The sequence below is a fragment of the Terrapene carolina genome, unplaced genomic scaffold (assembly GCF_002925995.2).
Source record: "Terrapene carolina triunguis isolate 2854851 unplaced genomic scaffold, T_m_triunguis-2.0 Scaffold138, whole genome shotgun sequence".
Taxonomy (NCBI): Eukaryota; Metazoa; Chordata; order Testudines; family Emydidae; genus Terrapene; species Terrapene triunguis.
In genome coordinates this window covers 6736104-6754354 of record NW_020664489.1, presented here as the reverse complement: position 1 = coordinate 6754354, position 18251 = coordinate 6736104, and the positions used below count along the sequence as shown (strand labels likewise).

Sequence of the window (18251 nt, the reverse complement as noted above, 5' to 3'; positions counted from 1 at the left end):
GTTTTTTTTTTTTTTTTTTTGCTTGGGGCAGCCAAAAAGCCAGAGCCGGCCCTGGTCATAGTGATAGATATTAAGTCCGGAAGAGACCACCAAATCATCTAGTCTGACCGCCTGTATGTCACAGGCCACCAACACTACCCATCACTTGCACACTAAACCCAACAACTGAAATGAGACCAAAGTATTACAGCCCACAGGAGACTAGACTAATACATGCCACAGGCAGAGAATAGGAGGGACTGAGGTGCACCAATGCCCGAAGCCCCTGCAATGGAAGGGAAATGGTTAAGTGAGATATACCCAGATAATCCTGTCAAATGATCCGCACTCACACGCTTCATAGGAAGGCGAAAACCGCCGAGGTCACTGCCAATCTGACCTGAGGGGAAATTCCTTCCTGACCCCACATGTGGTTATCAGTTAGACCCTGAACATGTGAACAAGAACCAGCCAGCCACGTACCTGAGAAAGAGAGAATGCCCTGGCCCACCCCAGTGTCCAATCTGCAGCCAGGACTATCCTCGATGCTTTAGAAGATTTTAAAAAATAAACCTCCCAGAATACTCTGCGGGAATCCCTTCCTGACCCCTGCAGGTGGAGGCTGAAGCCCTGAAGCATGAGCTTGCTTAGCCAAAATACAGATTTAAGATATCTTTAGAATTTTGTTAATTTTATTAACCACAATAAAATGAACAAAAAATGGTAAATTACAGAAAATAAAGGTGGTGTTACAAAATTTAAAAAAATTGTTAACACAAAATGTGAAAATATCAAGAAATAAAAATCAAATCACTGCAAACCAAGAATATATATATATGAAATATAATCACACAGTAGTGAAATAATCACAGAATATAATGGCACAGTTATAAATTTTATCCTAAGTCTATATCTTCAATTAGTCACAGGATGGAAACTTGCCTTACATCTCTACTCTCTGAATAGGCAATTTTGGTACCAATATGGAATTATGGATCCTCAATATAGATCCTTCAGTTTGCCAATCCAGTTGCATACCAGTCAACTTAAACACCACTTAAATTGTCTGCTGTTGCGTACTCTTGCGAAGCTCCACTCCGGAGAGCAAGGTCCATTCTAGATAATTTCATTTTTGATCTGCTGATTTCTTGCAGTTTTTCCATCCTCTTCCGGGTTTATAACTCAGCATATAAATCACATAGATATTTTCTCTTGGTACAGCAGACAGGTAATGAAATGGCAAGGCACGGAAGCTGTGTGCACCTTTATCTGTTACATCTTTATTAACTTTTCCTTTCAATCATGCAATTAAGATCACTTGTGCCTGTTTTTCTCAACTGGGTTTGTGTTGCCAGTTGACAAGTGTCTGTGAGTATTCATTTGGCTAGTAACCTGGTGATCAGGCACGCCGTCCCTAAGAAACTGTTTAGATGAGTATAGTCTTTTCTGTGGAGCTGTTTAAGCAAGTTAAGAAAGAGAAGAATCCCCTTTGCCATCATCATCTGTACTGTGAGGAGCTGGCTTTTCCTGTTCTCACTTAACTCACATTGTTACACTCAACAGCTGATGGTCATAAGAATCCTTGTTAGCACTAGAAGATTTTAGGCTAGTCTCAGAAGCCAAACTATACCTGGACATCCATAAAATTTTATTCTTGGTATGAAAAAAATGTAATTAATCTTTTTAGACTATCATTCTCACACTGCACATTCCTTCAATGCAGTTTTAACTCTCAGTAAACGTTAAAAAAAAGGAAAAAGTATATAACACACAGGGTGGCTTCTACATTTCTCCGGAGTGTCCAGCCTTGGCATCTGTTCATTATAACCCATGTTTGTCTCATCTTTTCTGCAAGAAATAACAGTTGTCATGAAAAGTGTTGTGAACTTTTCCTTTTTCAAACCAGCTCTAGTTAATACCTTGCACAGTGAAGTGACTGGGTTTTTTTTTTATCTGAAGAAGCTGACTATGTAAAAGCAGAGTATATCCCACTAGTAGATTAATACTAAGGTTATGTCTATACTACCCGCCAGAGCGGCGGGCAGCGATTGACCCCGAGCGCTCTCCCGTCGACTCCTGTACTCCACTGCTGTGAGAGCCGCAGGCAGAGTCGACGGGGGAGCGGTAGTGAAGATACTCCGGTGAGTAGGTCTAAGTACATCGACTTCAGCTACGTTATTCACGTAGCTGAAGTTGCGTAACTTAGGTCGATTTCCTCCTCCTCCCCCCCCCAATGTAGATCAGGCCTTAGATTGCTTTGTGACTGCTAGTGATATAGAGATTGGGTGAGGCAAAGGTTTTGTAACAGAACAGGATGACCCTGCAGACTGGTAGCCCATGTACAAAAGAAGATGCTGCAACAGGTTTGCAGTAGCATTTGGCAAAAACAATATTTTAACATTAATGAACAAGATAAAAGAGAGGGAGTGCATTGTAGGTGGTTAATGTATTGTTTATAATTCTTCCATTAAAAAAAAATACAATCACATACTCAGTACAGGCCTGGACTGGGCCACCAGACAACAGGGCATTTGCCTGGTTGCTCATTTCCTTTCATCATCTGGAATGTCGATCTGCTCCCAGTCCTGCTGATGCAGGCTGGGAGTGCGAAGCAACTGCTTATATAGGATCCAGCTGACAGACTCAGGGTACGTCTATACTTACCCGCTGGTTCGGCGGCCAGCAATCGATCTTCTGGGATCAATTTATCGCATCTTGTCTAGACACGATAAATCGATCCCGGAAGTGCTCGCCGTCGACACCGGTAATCCTGCTCTGCGAGAGGAGTAGGTGGAGTCGACGGGGGAGCCTGCCTGCTGCGTGTGGACCTGCGGTAAGTACTTTTAAGTTCGAACTAAGATACTTCGACTTCAGCTACGTTATTCACGTAGCTGAAGTTGCGTATCTTAGTTCGAACTGGGGGCTTAGTGTGGACCAGGCCTCAGACTGCCACTGACTCTCATCAGAGAGAATTTAACAGCATCGTTTGCTGGATGCCATGCCTCATTGCAACCAATGGACATCAGCTGCAATTCTGTGCCAGCTTTCTCCTTGCTCTTCCAACGCCGCTTTAGATAGCGTGAGAACTAGCAGTGTTAGGTCCCTCTTCCTTCCCCAGGATAGCTCTTCTGGACCTACAGCACCGGCTTCTCCTTCCAATTTGCAACAAATGGGGAGAGGGTGAGGTGTAGGTGAACTCTCCCTTCCTCTTTCCAGTCTGCCTAGCCCAGCAGATCCTACCAACCCAACAACAGCTACCTGGAGCCAGCCAGCATCTCTCTTTAGCCAGAAATCCACCCTAGCAGCTCCTCTAACACCTAGCCACGCTTCAGGTCAGTAAGCAAAGAGGGAGTCAACATAGGATTTGGGAGGTGAGAAGCTGAGGTGAGATACAGGAGGAATTAGTGGGGATAAAAATGGAATTATTTGGGAGGGGGGTGAAGGATGAAATTTTGGGTGTGGGGAGAGATGGGTTTATTTTGGAAGTGGAGGGAGTGATATTCTTCTCTTTTGGGAGAGGAGAACCTGACTCATAAGGATACTCCTGGAGGACAGTGTTGGTTTCTTTTGGTTGTTTGGTTTTGGGAAGGATACCCCAAGATCTTCCTATAAACCACCCACCTGCAAATGCCCCAACCTCCCTTACTCTGCCTCTTATTTTCTTTTCCCCAATTTTTTCAAATTGACTGACCAAAGGGTATTGCTTAGGTTACTTTGCCCTATTATTTAAGCAAGAGATTTGAACATACAGTACTGTGCCAATCGTCATGAATACAGAACAAAATGCCAATTTCAAGTCACTAACGGCATTGAGACAGAAACTTGAGAACTGAATGAGGACAGACAGAAAGGAAGCCCATAAAAACAAGGGAAGTACTATAAGGACATCCAACTTAACATGATGATGGTGAATGTTGATTTCAGATCCAATAAGTTCCTTACCACTGACTTGGTTATTTTAAGATTTGGCATGGTACCACCACACAGAAATGCCATCAGCCCTTTACCTGGCAGTAAACATCAATATAGTACTTTAGAGTCTTTTCTCATTTATCTATCACAGTATTATTTTTAATACACACAGTACCTCCTTGTATGTGTAATGAACTATCTGTTAATCTGTTGAAGTTTGTCCAGACTCTGTAAGATTATATGTTTGTTTTTAAGCTTTCAGAGTTACTTCAATCTCTGTGAAAAATAAGCTGTCAAACAAGAGAATAAGTGATCATAAATATAATTTTTTAAATGCTTAAATCTGTAAAAGGGGTTTGAGGGGATATGGGCTCTTTTGATCTCAGTTGCTTCAGTGTAGTTACTCCAAATTTATACTAGTGAAATGTGAAACCAAAATCAGAATCTGGCCCTAAAACTGCTAACTCTCGCACAGTGGTTTCCAAACTTTTTACGAAGGTGACACACCAACTGCATTTTCTCTCTTTTTGGGGGATCAGCCATTACCCCTGCCAACCCCCGCCACTCCCTATCTTCCTCTAGCTGCTGCCTGGATCCTGCTCCCCACACTGCTGCCTGCTGCATGAGAGCATGTGGGAGTTCTCCTGGGGCGAGAACAGGCTGGTGACAAATCTGCTTGCTGGCCCAGCTGCTTCCGCCCACGCTGCTGCTACCCTTGCCTGGCTCCAATTCTCCGCACTGCTGCCCATTGCCCAGGGAAAGTCAGAGCAGGATCCAGGCAGCAGCGAGCAGACAGTCAGCATTCTCTCCCTGTCCCACCTATGTCCCAAAGGCGCTTCCTCCATGTTGCTGGTGCTGCCACCCAGATCCCGCTCCCCATAGTGCTATCTGCTGCCCAGGGGATGTAAGAGTAGTGGGAAAGGGGGCTGTAGAGAGCAGCTCCAGGGCATGTGTGACCCACCTAGACCCTTCCCGCAACCTACTGGTGAGTCGGGACCTATCATTTGGGAAGCAGTGCTCTAGCACATGTGCTGGATATTGAGACTACGAGGGACTTCTAAATACACCTCTACCCCGATATAACGCTGTCCTCGGGAGCCAAAAAATCTGACTGCGTTATAGGTGAAACCACGTTATATCGAACTTGCTTTGATCCGCCGGAGTGCACAGCCCCGCCCCCGGAGTGCTGCTTTACCGCGTTATATCCAAATTCGTGTTATATCGGGTCGCATTATATCAGGGTAGAGGTGTAGTGTGAGAGTAAAAATAATAATATGCAGTTTTAGGGTTACATGCTGTCCACCATCCACTGTGGGGATTTCCACTGGTATCAGCAGGAGTTGGATGGAGATTAAGAGCAGCACATGGCCCTCAACTTTATGGTGAAACTTACGATTTTTCTACCACTAGTAGGCATTCTTGCTCATTTTAGAAATCTCTCCAAGATGGGTAGGGTTGTGGTGAACAGGGTGTGAAATGTAAAAAGCACTAAATATCAAAATGAAAAAGAAACATCGACCACAAACAATGATTCATAGTCACTTTCTTTGCTGGGCTTCATAAAATATAGCTGGGTGTGGCTTTCATATACTCAACAAGCATACGTTTCAACTATAGTTATTAATACATTTCACTCAACAGTGTAGATGATTTGTATTGTCATGCCCACTGGTTCAATGGTGAAGTGTTTTGTGCTACCATTTAGGGAACTAGTTTTCATCAAGATCTAGACGTTTGCTCCATAGGCAAGCAAGCAAAAGGTGAGAGCTTCCCAAACTTAATATGGTCTACTCTAGGGTGAGGAAGAACTTTGTGCCTCTATTATGGCAGTACCTAATGAATGATTTGAGTACTAATGTTATCTGATCATGCCATGAAATATCCTCTCGTCGGCCAATCATTTATTTCTCACTTTAGTAGGATCAGTAAAGCTGAAAAATTCTGTTTAGGCTCTCCTGAAATGGAATTTTTCTTAAAATCCCTTTCTGCAAAAAGTTTCATGTTTTTAATGTTTCTTCTCTTTTTGGGATTTAACCTTTTCTTTAAAAAAATGAAAAGAGTTGTGGAAAGGTGTTCCCCCTTTTCGGCCAGCTCTATTTGTGACCCTTACTCGTGGTGCTGTGTTGATTGTAGATTCCGTGCTTCTTGGGGCAGGAACCAGGTTTATACATATTTTTGTGAAACATCTCACTTTGGGGTGACTGAAGAAAAAAGTACAAGTCCTTTTAATTGTTTTAAAGATCTGTGTCAGACATTCCTTTCCCAGACACCCCTGCCTCAATCCTGCATCAATTCCACCTTCACCATAGATATCCAGGTTTACACCACACAGCTCCCTGGGTTTTCATAACCGGAGTACAGGAGGACACATGAATCTCTCCACTGTGAGTCAAACACTCGCCTGTTTGTGTCTGGGAAAAGGGAGCAAACTGATCTGCCAGTAGTGGACACCCTTTGGTAAAGTGCCTTCATGAGGCAGGCGGTATAGGGTTGACCTTAACTAACTACCTCGAGGTAGAAATTACAGTGCCTTAGCTCTCTCGATGTGCAGTCCTAGTGGAGACATCTCAAGTTAGCTATCTCAGTATAAAAATAGTCTTTTTTTTGCAGTGAAAACTAAAAACATAGCCTAAGTTACTTGCCCAGCATTATATAGGAATTTAGTGAGAGTGGCTGGGATAGAATCCAGTTCTCCTGGGTGGCTTTCAAAAGTCCTAACCATGAGACTGTCTTTGTCCAGTGTCACTGTTTCCCAACCCCTCTCCCCAGTGGCAGTGTCTCTCTGTCTCATGGCTCATTGCCATGCTTTGCCCCAATCTGCCGAACCTCCCCCCACCAACTTACTCCTGAAACTCCAGCTTTGCAAATCACATTGTAGAAATCCACAAGCTACTGGTAACCAATTCAACTGCAACAGCAAAGACTGTACAGCAGTTCTCTCCTGTTTCCTTCACTACGTACTTACCTGTCAACTTCTGTAGCAAATGACACCGTGGTCCTACAGGCAACAGCCTCATAAACTACTAGTGCTGAAAGTACTTTATATCTATTCAGGACAGCCCTTAAGCACAAGGTTATATTATTGAAATAAACTGTGGGAATTTCTATTTTGGAACAAACCAAATACATTTTTTCACTCCTGTTTTAGGAATGACAAATTATTGTGAGAGATACCGTGAAGGAATGATACATGTTCTGAAAACCTTTGGGCCAGTACCAGATTTTTCAGGTGAAATTGAGCAGCAAATCAGCCAGGTGAGTGAACAAGCCTGGATTGATGTGATTTCATAAGGACCATCAAAATAACAAATGTTGGCTTTAATTTCTTTGCAGTGATCACTTGTTTGAGTGACTCTTGGAAGTACCTCTGATCTGTATTTCTCAGTGAGGGTATGCACTTGGACTGATTGAAAATGCTAAAATAGAATTGACATAACATAAATCCCTTTGTAAAGCGCTTTGAGATCTATGGATGAAAAATCATAGAAATTTAGGACTAGAAGGGACCTAGATAGGTCATCTGGTCTAGCCCCCTGCACTGAAGCAGGCCTAAGTATTATCTCTGGACCATCCCTCACAGGTGTTTGTCTAATATGTTCATAAAAACCTCCAATAATGGAGATTCCACAACCTCTCTAGGTAATTTGTTCCGGTGCTTAACTACCCTGACATGCTTACCCTTAAATGCTATCTAAGAGCTATGTAGCATTATTATAAGCTTTTCACTATGCCTTGGTAGAACTCTGAAAGCTAGTGTAGATGTATCTCACAGTGTTCATAGACAATTAGTGGTTGTACACAACAGTAAGAGATATGCTTTCGTATGTTTTGTTCCTGTCTATCTGTTCTGATGAGCTGAACTTGGAGGTCTGGTTGTTGGCATACCTATGTGACAAGTTATGAATAATATTTGATAACAGTTTCTTCTTTTTACTCCTGTATTTATATATTCTACAAACTAAACCCCTAATCTGCAAAGCATTTAGACACATGGCTAACTTGATTACTCACATGCTTAAAGTAAAGCACCTCCTTATGTGCATTGCTGGATTGGGGCCCAGGTTGTTTGTCTTGCATCTGAGTTCTCCACCAGTGTGAGTTCAAATATAAAATCACCACATGGGTTTATTGCTGAATCAATATAAATCAGGAAACAACAATAGATAGCAAACTATGCCTTTCCATCTATCATCCTTCTTAATGCCTCTATAAATGGAAGCATAGCAACTGAGTTTTGTGATCTTTTCGGAGTGCGATATTCCCTTTTGGCCTCATGCTGATTCTGTCTCCTTTTTCCTTGGGCTCCATCAAAGACTTTGACAAAACTAGGCTTACAAGGAACCTTCCCCAACGGCAAAACTTTAAACACTTTTTATGCTGCTTTCTGCCCCCTGTGTTGCTCTAGAATAACTGCAACTTGTGAATTATTATTACAGTGCTGCAAATGACGTGGGCTCAAGTTTTATCCAGCTTTTGTTATATTGCTCATTGTTTATCTTTTAAAGTTCTGAACTATGGGCTGCTCCTTTTGGCAAAAATCGCCTTGGGTCTATCTCTGCACTTTGAGAAATACTTCCCTCTCTAAGAGCACATCAGTCAGTAACATGCAACTGGCATGAGCATGTTACCTACTGTTGCTCTTCTTGCAGTGATCCATTTAACATATAGATCTTCAGGTCCTTAATCCTTGCACTCAGATGCTAGGGTCCACTTTCCTGCATGTTGTTTTAGGTGTTGTTTTTTGCCTCTAGATGCAGCCTGCCACCTTGTCATGGTTTCTAGCACTGGAAACCCATTGAATAACTTCAGCCTGCTCCTGACTCCACCTTTGCAAAAAGTGATAGCTTCATTTCTTGGATGTGCCTCACCTTATAATTTTATCGCTCTAAGGCTGCACTCCTAAAAAATGACACCTTCATAAACATGGTTTATGAGGAGTAAAAAAAAATTAAGTCTTCAAACTCCTACATGTGTTCTTGGATTAGAGCACGTATCTAGCTGCCTAAAAGGCCAAGGCTGGGTCTCCTCCTTCGTAGTTAATAAAAGAGTTTTGTCAGAAGGACTTGACAGCTGCCTCATGGGCAAACCAAGCAGACAGGTTAATGCTAAGTTGCTGCTGATAGACTTACATGGCCCTGTGTGAGAGCTGGTGTACACTAGAATGTTAGGTTGACCTAGCTGTGTTGCTCAGGGGTGTGAGAAGGTCAAATCCCTGAGAGATGGAGTTAAGATAACCTAAGCCCCAGATGTAGACAGCGCTAGGTTACCACACGAATTCCTCCATCAACCTCACTGCCACCTCTCCGCAAGATGGATTTACTAGAGTAACGGAAGAACCTCTTCCATCGCCATAAGAAGTGTTTACATTACAGCACTATGGTGGCGCAGCTGCTGTGCCACTCTAGCATTTCTAGTGTAGACATACCACTACCAATGTTAGGCCAGAATGTTCTCCAAACTACAGTGAAAGGTGAGAGCTCCCACCTCCAAGTACAGATCCTCACTGTACACCATAGAGATTAACTAACTTCTAACTAGTGGATCAGACAGCCTGCAAAAAGAAAAAAGGTATGAATTAATGGTATCCTCCTTTCCATGGAAAAGAAGCATGTTGGCCTTAAACAGGCAAGGGATTTAAACAGGCAACTAGTGGTCCTTGTGACCCTACTGTCTGTCGTCAACAGAATCAGAACCCATATGACAATTACCAGCATGAATGTTAACCAGAAGAGGGGAGAAAACCGTCAAAAACAATCTTTGGTAAGAAATTTCCAACATTCAACATGAGGTTTAATCTTCTATTTTCTTTATTTCAGGCCATGAGTGAAAAAACTCCAGCTGATCCAGAACATCTAAATGCCAGGAGAGCATGGAGAGATGAATGTCTTATGGGTCTTGCCAAGTTGAAAAAACAAATGAAATCCAACTGAGTTGCATCCTCTGTAATACACAAGGGCAAATTATCGGCATATCTCCACAAAAGTGGGTGCTTCCATTTCCACAGGCAAAAATCTGTATTTGCAGAACAGGTGACTCAATATGCAAGCAATGATTTTTGCCCATGTGCGAATGCAGAGGGTGATTCAAAATGTAATCCAATTGTCATTACATTATTAATTAGTGACAGGAACTGCGTAAGAAACTAATGCATGAAAAACTTTTTATATGATTATTCTAAATGCTTTAATACTAGCTTATGCAGATTTGTTGTAGCCCTGTCAGTCCCAGGATATTAGTGAGACAAGGTGAGTGAGTGATATAATATCTTTTATTGGACCAACTTCTGTTGGTGAGAGAGACCTGAAGAAGAGCTCTGTGTAAGCGCAAAAAACTTCTCTCTCACCAACAGAAGTTGGTCCAATAAAAGATATTACCTCACATACCTTGTCTCTTTAATACTAGCTAGCATCAACATTATTAATACTGTATAATAGACGGGCACACAATAGTTTTTAAAATTATACATTTTATAATCTTGCTTGGAGATATGTAGCCTCAGCAGCGCTTGCATTTGCTGGGGTCCAGGAACAGGCAAACATCAGCTATTTGTCATTATGGGACAAATTCTGCTCTCCAGAACCTTCTGTGGGCATGGTGAGCTCTGACTAATTCGACTGCATTGGGGTGAGAGGAGAATTTGTGGAATGCACACAGGGAACCTCCTTGCACCCCTCCCAGGGAGACTAGGGGAGGGGTCCACTGGCCATTCTCCCCACAGAGTAGGAGCACAATAGCTTCAGGGGTTGCTGCAACCCAGCTCTGTAGCTCTTCCACAATCTTGGTGAGAGAATTACTTTTTCCTTCCCTCCCCCCCTCCCTTAGGCACTTAGATACCATGGTGATAGACACGGCATAAGTACCTGAATAGAATAGAGCAGAATCCCTCCTTGCCCCCCAGCTCCTATAGAATTCATCAGAGCCTCACCCAGTTTTTCAGGCTATGCGCTTGACAGCCCATGACTTTGTCCTGACCAAAGTGAGCAGTTTGATGTCACCAGTGGTTTATTGCTACTCAAAATAAGTGTGTCCCATTTAGGCCTTCTCTAGAAGAGCTAAAAAGGTGGTTAGAGTTATTTTTAAATTGAGTTAGCTAACTTAAGAGGCAGTAGGGTCTAGTGGACAGGGCCTTGATCTGAGACCTGGGTTCTCTTCCCAACTGTGCCACTGACATGCTGTGTGACCTTGGGCAAGTCACATCTCCTCTCTGTGTCCCTGTGTCTTCTCTCACCCATTGTCTGTTTAGATGGTTCATTCTTTGGGGCAGGGACTGTCTCTTGTTATGGGTCTATATAGTGCCTGGCATGGTAGGGCCCTGATCTTGATTTGAACCTTTGGGCACCAGTGTAATATAAATAATAGAGAAGAATGATTTGAACTTAATGTAGCCGCTGCTTAACATCTTTCAGATTCCAATAGCTGGTCATATTGTAACCTAGGTTACCACATAATGTATAAGGTGTGAAGCAGTGGCTATCCTTCAAATCCTGTTAGCGAATATAATTTTAAAAACACCTTTCTCTCTATTCTAGACAAGGTCATAGAAGGTTTTAATAACTCTTTTTAAACATAAGATTAGTTCCTTTTTGCTATGTGCATGTCCACAGTAACAGTCTCACTATGTCTTAGCTGGTTAGTTGCTCTGCGTTAGCTTGTTTGAAATCTTTGAAAATATATCAAAAATATCTGCCTCCATTTCTGTTCTTTGCTCATGAATAAAAGGTTGTAATGAAATATACTGATTTCCACAAAGGTCCTGTGTGATATTTTACTGGTTACACTCAGAGCTGTAACCACGGTGGGGCAAGTGGGGCAGCCACCTAAAGCGCAAAGCCAGGGGGCGACTCAGGCCGTCGACACCAGCCACAACGGGACTCGGTGGGGCTAGCCCTGCATGGTGAGGCTCGGGGTGGGAATGCCACCTTCACCTCCTGACTCACCTCAACGGGCCACCCATCCTGTGGGGCACGTGACCCTGCGTGTCCCCCAGGGCCGGCTCCAGGCACCAGCCCAGCAAGCAGGTGCTTGGGGCAGCCAAGGGGAAGGGACAGCACATCGGGCTGTTCGGCAGCGGGTCCCTCTTGGAGGGAAGCACTTGCCGCCGAATTCCCGCCGAAGAAGAAAGCAGCGCGGTGGAGCCACCGCTGGAGTGCCGATAGCAATTGCCATCGCGGCTTTTTTTTTATTTTTTTTTCCGCCGCTTGGGGCGGCAAAAACCCTGGAGCCGGTCCTGGTGTCCCCCCATGCGTCGCCTAGGGGGTGCAAATATGGTTGCTCACCCTGGGCGCTGAAATGTATAGTTACAGCTCTGGTTACACTGAACATTGGTTTGAGATGGTGCACTCTGTTAGGGGTGTAAGTGTGCTGATTAAAAATGTTGCCGAGGTCAGTTTGGAATCAAATCATCAAGAAATAATGCACAGTCTCTTAGATATGGATGTTAGTCACCATGTATGCACTATTGTCGCCTAGTGCAAGTGCGAGGCATTTAATAGCAGTGAGTGACTTCCTGTCAAATTGCCTCATGGAAAGCCTGGGAAGGAGGGACACAGTGCAGAACAGTGGCCAAAAAGGGAGGTAGTATACTGTAGGATAGAGCTCTCGAGAGTGACAGTATCAGTGTGATTCCAATACCTCTGCTGGATTCCCATCCACTCTGAAAATACCATTCTTCGAGTGCTTGCTCATGTTGATTCCATTCTCAGTGTGTGCGCGCTCACATGCACAGTTGTCAGAGATTTTTTGCCTTAGCGGTATCCGTAGGGTTAGTTGTGGCGCCCTCTGGAGTGCCGCTCTCATGCACCGGTACATCAGGCACCACCGGCCCTACACCCTCTCAGTTCCTTCTGACCGCCCGTGACGGTTGGTCGGAGCACCTTCCCCTTGCCTGGCAAGTGGATAGCAGTTCTTCCCGTCTTCGTTTCTCAATGCCCTGTAAATAGTTTGTTTACAGTTAGTTAACAAGTTGTTGTTAAATAGTGTAGTTAGTGAGTTAGAGTCCCAGCGGGGACTTTGCCCCAGGCAGGGCATGCCCCGGTCTCCAGGTTTTAAGTGCTGTTCTGCCTGCAACAGGCCTATGCCTGTGAGTGACACCCATAGCAGCTGCCTGAAGTGCTTGGGGGAATCACACGTGAAGGACAAGTGTCGGATTTGTAAAAACTGTCATCTGAGAACCCAGAAGGAACCACCAGGAGCTAGTGGGGAGATATAACTTTAATCTGTGGGACTCCCTCAGGAAATTTAAGGACTCTCTGCCCCAGGACTTGTCCCAAGAGTTTGTAGTAGTAGTAGAGGAAGGTACGACAGTGGCTAGATGTTCCCTCCAGATGGCCTGGGATGCAGCCGATTCGGCGGCCAGGGTGGTCGCGTCGGCAGTAGTTGTGAGGCGCAGTTCATGGCTTCAAACTGCAGGCCTGTCCCAGGAAATGCAGTCCTCCATCCAGGACCTCTGTTTGATGGGAATGGACTCTTTGCAGAGCAGACGGATGTGAGGCTGAATGGGCTCAAAGACACGCGGGCCACACTCCTTTAGCTGGGCATGCATACTCTGCAGTTGTCGAGGAAACAATTCAGGCCACTCCCCACCTCGTGGCCGCCTCTGCAGGGCTCCGCTAGGAGAAAGGACAGAGACGCAAGTTTCAGTCGTCGCCGTCCCTTCACCTCCCACTCACCAGCTCAGCATGGCCTGGCAAAACACCTGGGGGGCTAGAAACACTCTTTTTGATGGTGCACTCGAGAGCGATGCCCCTGTCACTGTGCATCCACCTTATGCCTTTCTCAACTATTTACGTCCCTTCCAACCGGCCTGGTTGCGGGTCACATCAGACCTCTGGGTGTTAGAAATCATATCTCTGGGCTACATCCTGCAATTCTCCACTATGCCCCCCACCCATCCCCTTTCCCTGTCCCTCTTCAGGGACCCTTCTGATGAGCAACTCCTTGTTCAGGAGGTCGAAAACCACCTGCAGCTGGGGGCGGTGGAAGAGGTCCCTCGGGAAATGAGGGGGAAAGGGTTCTACTCCTGCTGCTTTCTAATCCCGAAAGCAAAAGGGGGCCTAAGACCCATTCTGGACTTGCAGCGACTCACCAAATATCTCAAGAAGTTGAAGTTTTGCATGGTCTTCCTGGCCTCCATCACCCCTCCCTGGATCCAGGAGACTGGTACACCGCTCTCGATCTCAAGGACGCTTATTTTCATATTTCCATCTTCCATGGACACAGATGGTTCCTTTGTTTTATGGTGGGCCTGCACCACTTTCAATTTAAGGTGCTGCCCTTTGGTCTCTCGTCCCCCCCGCGGAAACATCAAGGGGTCCAGGTCTATCCTTATCTCGACAATTGGCTCATCAAAGGCAGATCGCGGGATCAAGTCCAGAGGAATCTTGATCTGGTGCGTTCTACCTGTCATGACCTTGGCCTATTAGTAAACAAAAAGAAATCGACCCTCATACCAGTGCAACGAATAGAATTCATAGGGGTAGTCTTCGACTCTATGCAGGCCAGAGCCTTCCTTTTGGAGGCCCATTTTCAAGCCACGTTGGACTTGATCGCTCGTATAAAAGGCCATCTGCTCACCATGTCACACACCTGCCTGAGGTTATTAGGCACATGGCAGCTTGCACTTACATGATCTGTCCTGCCCGGCTCCATCTCCAACCTCTGCAAGCGTGACTGGCATCGGTCTACATGACCTGTCTATATCCCAAACAAGCACAATCTGGACCTGGCAGTCAGAGTACCGGACCACATCCGGTCATCACTGGAATGGTGGTTGGACCCCAGGTCAGTGTTGGAGGGAGTTCCCATCGCAGTCCCATCCCTGTTGCTGACCCTGGTTTCCAACGCCTCAGACCTGGGTTGAGGAGCCCATCTGGGCGAGCTCAGTATGCAAGGCCGCTGGTTGCGGGACGATCACTCCCTCCACATAAATGTCAGGGAGCTCAGAGTGGATCGGTTGGCCTGCCAGGCTTTCCGGTCCCACTTGAAAGGCAAAGTGATACAAGTCCTGATGGACAACACCACCATGATGTTTTATATCAACAAGCAAGGCAGAGCCAGGTCGTCGGCCCTTTGCCAGTAAGCTCTCTGGCTCTGGGACTTCTGTGTGCAGCATGCCATTCATCACGTGGCCGTGCATCTTCCGGGGACTAGAACTGTACTAGCAGATTGCCTCAGCAGAACCTTCTCGTCTTGCCATTAATGCTCACTGTGATGTTCCCCTGGTATTATCTGGACAGGTGATCTGCTAGGTCACTCCAATCCTTGACTCTGGGAGCCAGCCTTACCCTGCTCTGCTGTGAGAACCCCCACTCCTGGGCTGTTCACGCACAGCCTCTGGCATGTAAGCTGCTTGGATTGTGCAACCGAATGACACTAGCCAATATCTCCGGTTCCAGACACAACCCTAGGAACCTCCATCTTGCAGTGTCCAGTTATGCCCACTGCAAGCTTATAGGAGTTCATCAATTTAACAAAGAAATTGATATGTACCAGGCTTGTTATCCCAAGGGGAGTCTCTGACATGCTTCAAACCAAACGCACTGCTTCAGGTAGAATAAACAAACAAATTTATTAACTACAAAGATAGATTTTATGTGATTATAAGTCAAAGCACTACAAGTCCGATTTGGTCAAATGAAATAAAAGCAAAATGCATTCTAAGCTGATCTTAACACTTTCAATGTCCTTACAAACTTAGATGCTTCTCACCATAGGCTGGCTGGTTGCCCTTCAGCCAGGCTCTCCCCTTTGATCAGCGCTTCAGTCGCTTGGTGGTGATGTCTGTAGATGGAGGTGGAAGAGAGAGGAAGAGTATGGCAAACGTCTCTCCCTTTTATCATGTTCTTTCTTCCCTCTTGGCTTTGCCCCCCCCCCACCCTTCAGAGACAGGTGAGCATTACCTCATTAGTCCTAAACTGACCAAGGGAAGAGGGGTGACTCACTCGAGAGTCCAACAGATCCTTTGTTGCTGCCTATGCCAGTGTCCTTTGTTCCTGTGAGGCTGGGCTGGGTTTGCCTTATACATCCCCTGATGAGGTGTGAACTGCCCCTCGGCTCTTGAAGAGTTTTTGCCTGGGCTTGTTTTAAGTAATGAGGACACATTTTCAGCCTCATAACTATATACATGAAATTAAAACCTATAACATTACTATAACAACAATACACAGTGCATCATGAGCCTTCCGAAGACACCCGATATGACAAACTTTGCATTGGATACCACACAATCATATTATAAGAATGAATGTGGGGGTGCAGGGTATTCCACCGAGGTACAGAACATCACAGTCACTCCATCCCGAGGTGGTCAGTGTGATCTTCCAAAGGAACTCCCTGAGTGGACTTGTTCACAACTCGTCAGAACAGGAAATGCCACGTGTTCCGTTTGATTCAGGGGCTTGACAGGGACTCCCTGTCAGATGCCTTCTTACTCCCGTGGTCGGGGGCTCTGATGTATGCCTTCCCACCAGTGCCGATAATCCACAGAGTCCTCATGAAGATCAAACAGGACAGGGTGAAGGTAATCCTGATAGCCCCGGCTTGGCCTCGCCAGCACTGGTTCGGCACGCTGCTGGACTTCTCAGTGGCAGCCCCACTGCAGCTGCCTCTCTGGTCGGATCTGCTGTCCCAGAACCACGGCAATCTTCTGCACCTGAACCTGGCAGCACTGCACCTGACAGCTTGGCTGCTGCATGGTTAAATGCGGAAGAGCAGGAATGCTCGGCCCATGTCCATTAGGTCCTGTTGGGCAGCAGGAAGCCTTCCACCAGGGAAACCTACCTGGCCAAATGGAAACGGTTCACGTGCTGGGCATCGGACCCGGGTATTAGGCCTGAACAGGCCTCATTGCAGTCGATTCTGGACTACTTACTGCATCTCAAGCTCCAGGGCTTGTCCCTTTCATCAATTAAGGCCCACTTGGCCGCTATATCCGCCTTTCACCCTCCATTTCAGGGCAGGTTGGTCTTCACTCACGGCATGACAGTCCGGTTTCTAAAAGGTCTGGAACAACTCTACCCCTAAGTCCAGGACCCCATCCCTCCTTGGGACCTGAATCTAGTGCTGGTGCAGCTCATGGAGGGACCCCCTTCGAGCCATTGTCTTTCTCCTCCCTGCTTCTATTTTCCTGGAAGGTGTCCTTCCTGGTGGCGATAACGTCTGCCCTTAGGGTCTCTTAGATTAGGGTGCTTACCTCGGAGCCGCCCTATACAGTGTTTTTCAAGGACAAGGTCCAGTTGCATCCGCACCCAGCTTTCCTGCCCAAGGTTGTTTCACAATTTCACATGAGCCAGGACATATTTTTGCTTGTCTTCTTCCCAAAGCCTCATAAGTCTCAGGAGGAAGCATAGATTGCACTCTCTGGACGTCAGGAGAGTGCTAGCCTTTTACATCGAAAGGACCAAACCATTCTGCAAGTCAATGCAGCTGTTCATCACGGTGATGGACAGAATGAAAGGTCATCTGGTGTCCACCCAGAGGATTTCATCATGGATAAGGTTTTGCTATGAACAGGCAAAAGTGCCTCCACCGGTGATTGTAACCACCCACTCGACTAGGACGCAAACCTCCTCTGCGACCTTCCTGGCCCAGGTGCAATTCAAGATATCTGCAGGGCTGCTACCTGGTCATCCATTCACACATTCACATCTCACTACGCGCTTACTCAGCTTATCCAGCAAGCCCGAGACAACGCTGGCTTTGGTAGAGCAGTATTACAAGCCGCACTTCTGAACTCTGATCCATCTCCATGGATATTGATTATGAATAGAATGGAATCGACATGAGCAAGCACTGGAAGAAGAAAAAATGGTTACCTGCCTTTTGTAACTGTTGTTCTTCAGGATGTGTTGCTCACGTCCATTCCATTACCTGCCCTCCTGCCCCTCTGTCGGAGTTGCCGGTAAGAAGGAACTGAGAGGCGCTGCCAGCCCTACACCTTGATATACCGACACATGAGCGCGCGGCACTCCAGAGGGCACCAGAGCTGAACTACGGATACTGATAAGGCAAAAAATCTCCGACAACTGTACACGTGGGCGCGCACTCACCTAGAATGGAATGGATCTATGACGGCATAGCCAGGAGTGATGGAAGCTCCCTAAAAGTAGGGGGGCCACTGGCACCTGAACCATGGCCCTGCCCCCCGCACTCATCCTTCCCCCAAGGCCCCGCCCCTGCGCCGCCTCTTCCCCAAGATCCCGCCACCCCTTTCCTCCTATTGCTCGCCCTTTATAGCTGGTAAAAAGTGGTGGAACCATGGCCTCCTGGCCCAGGGCCGGCTCTAGGCACCAGCGCTCCAAGCATGTGCTTGGGGCGGCACTTTCCAAGGGGCGGCACTCCGGCTCCTTTTTTTTTTTTTTTTT

The 18251-nt window shown here is 46.0% G+C and overlaps 1 protein-coding gene across 1 annotated transcript in view; it reads left to right on the top strand.

Annotated features, from left to right (window-relative positions):
* CRYL1 (crystallin lambda 1) overlaps positions 1–10181 on the top strand; it is a 74300-nt gene extending 64119 nt beyond the window's left edge. Inside the window, exons 10-11 of the mRNA XM_026653413.2 lie at positions 7040–7146; positions 9708–10181. Coding sequence (XP_026509198.1) covers positions 7040–7146; positions 9708–9821 — 221 coding nt within the window. The 3' untranslated portion in view covers positions 9822–10181. The remainder of the gene's footprint in view (positions 1–7039; positions 7147–9707) is intronic.
* The last annotated feature ends 8070 nt before the right edge of the window (positions 10182–18251 follow it).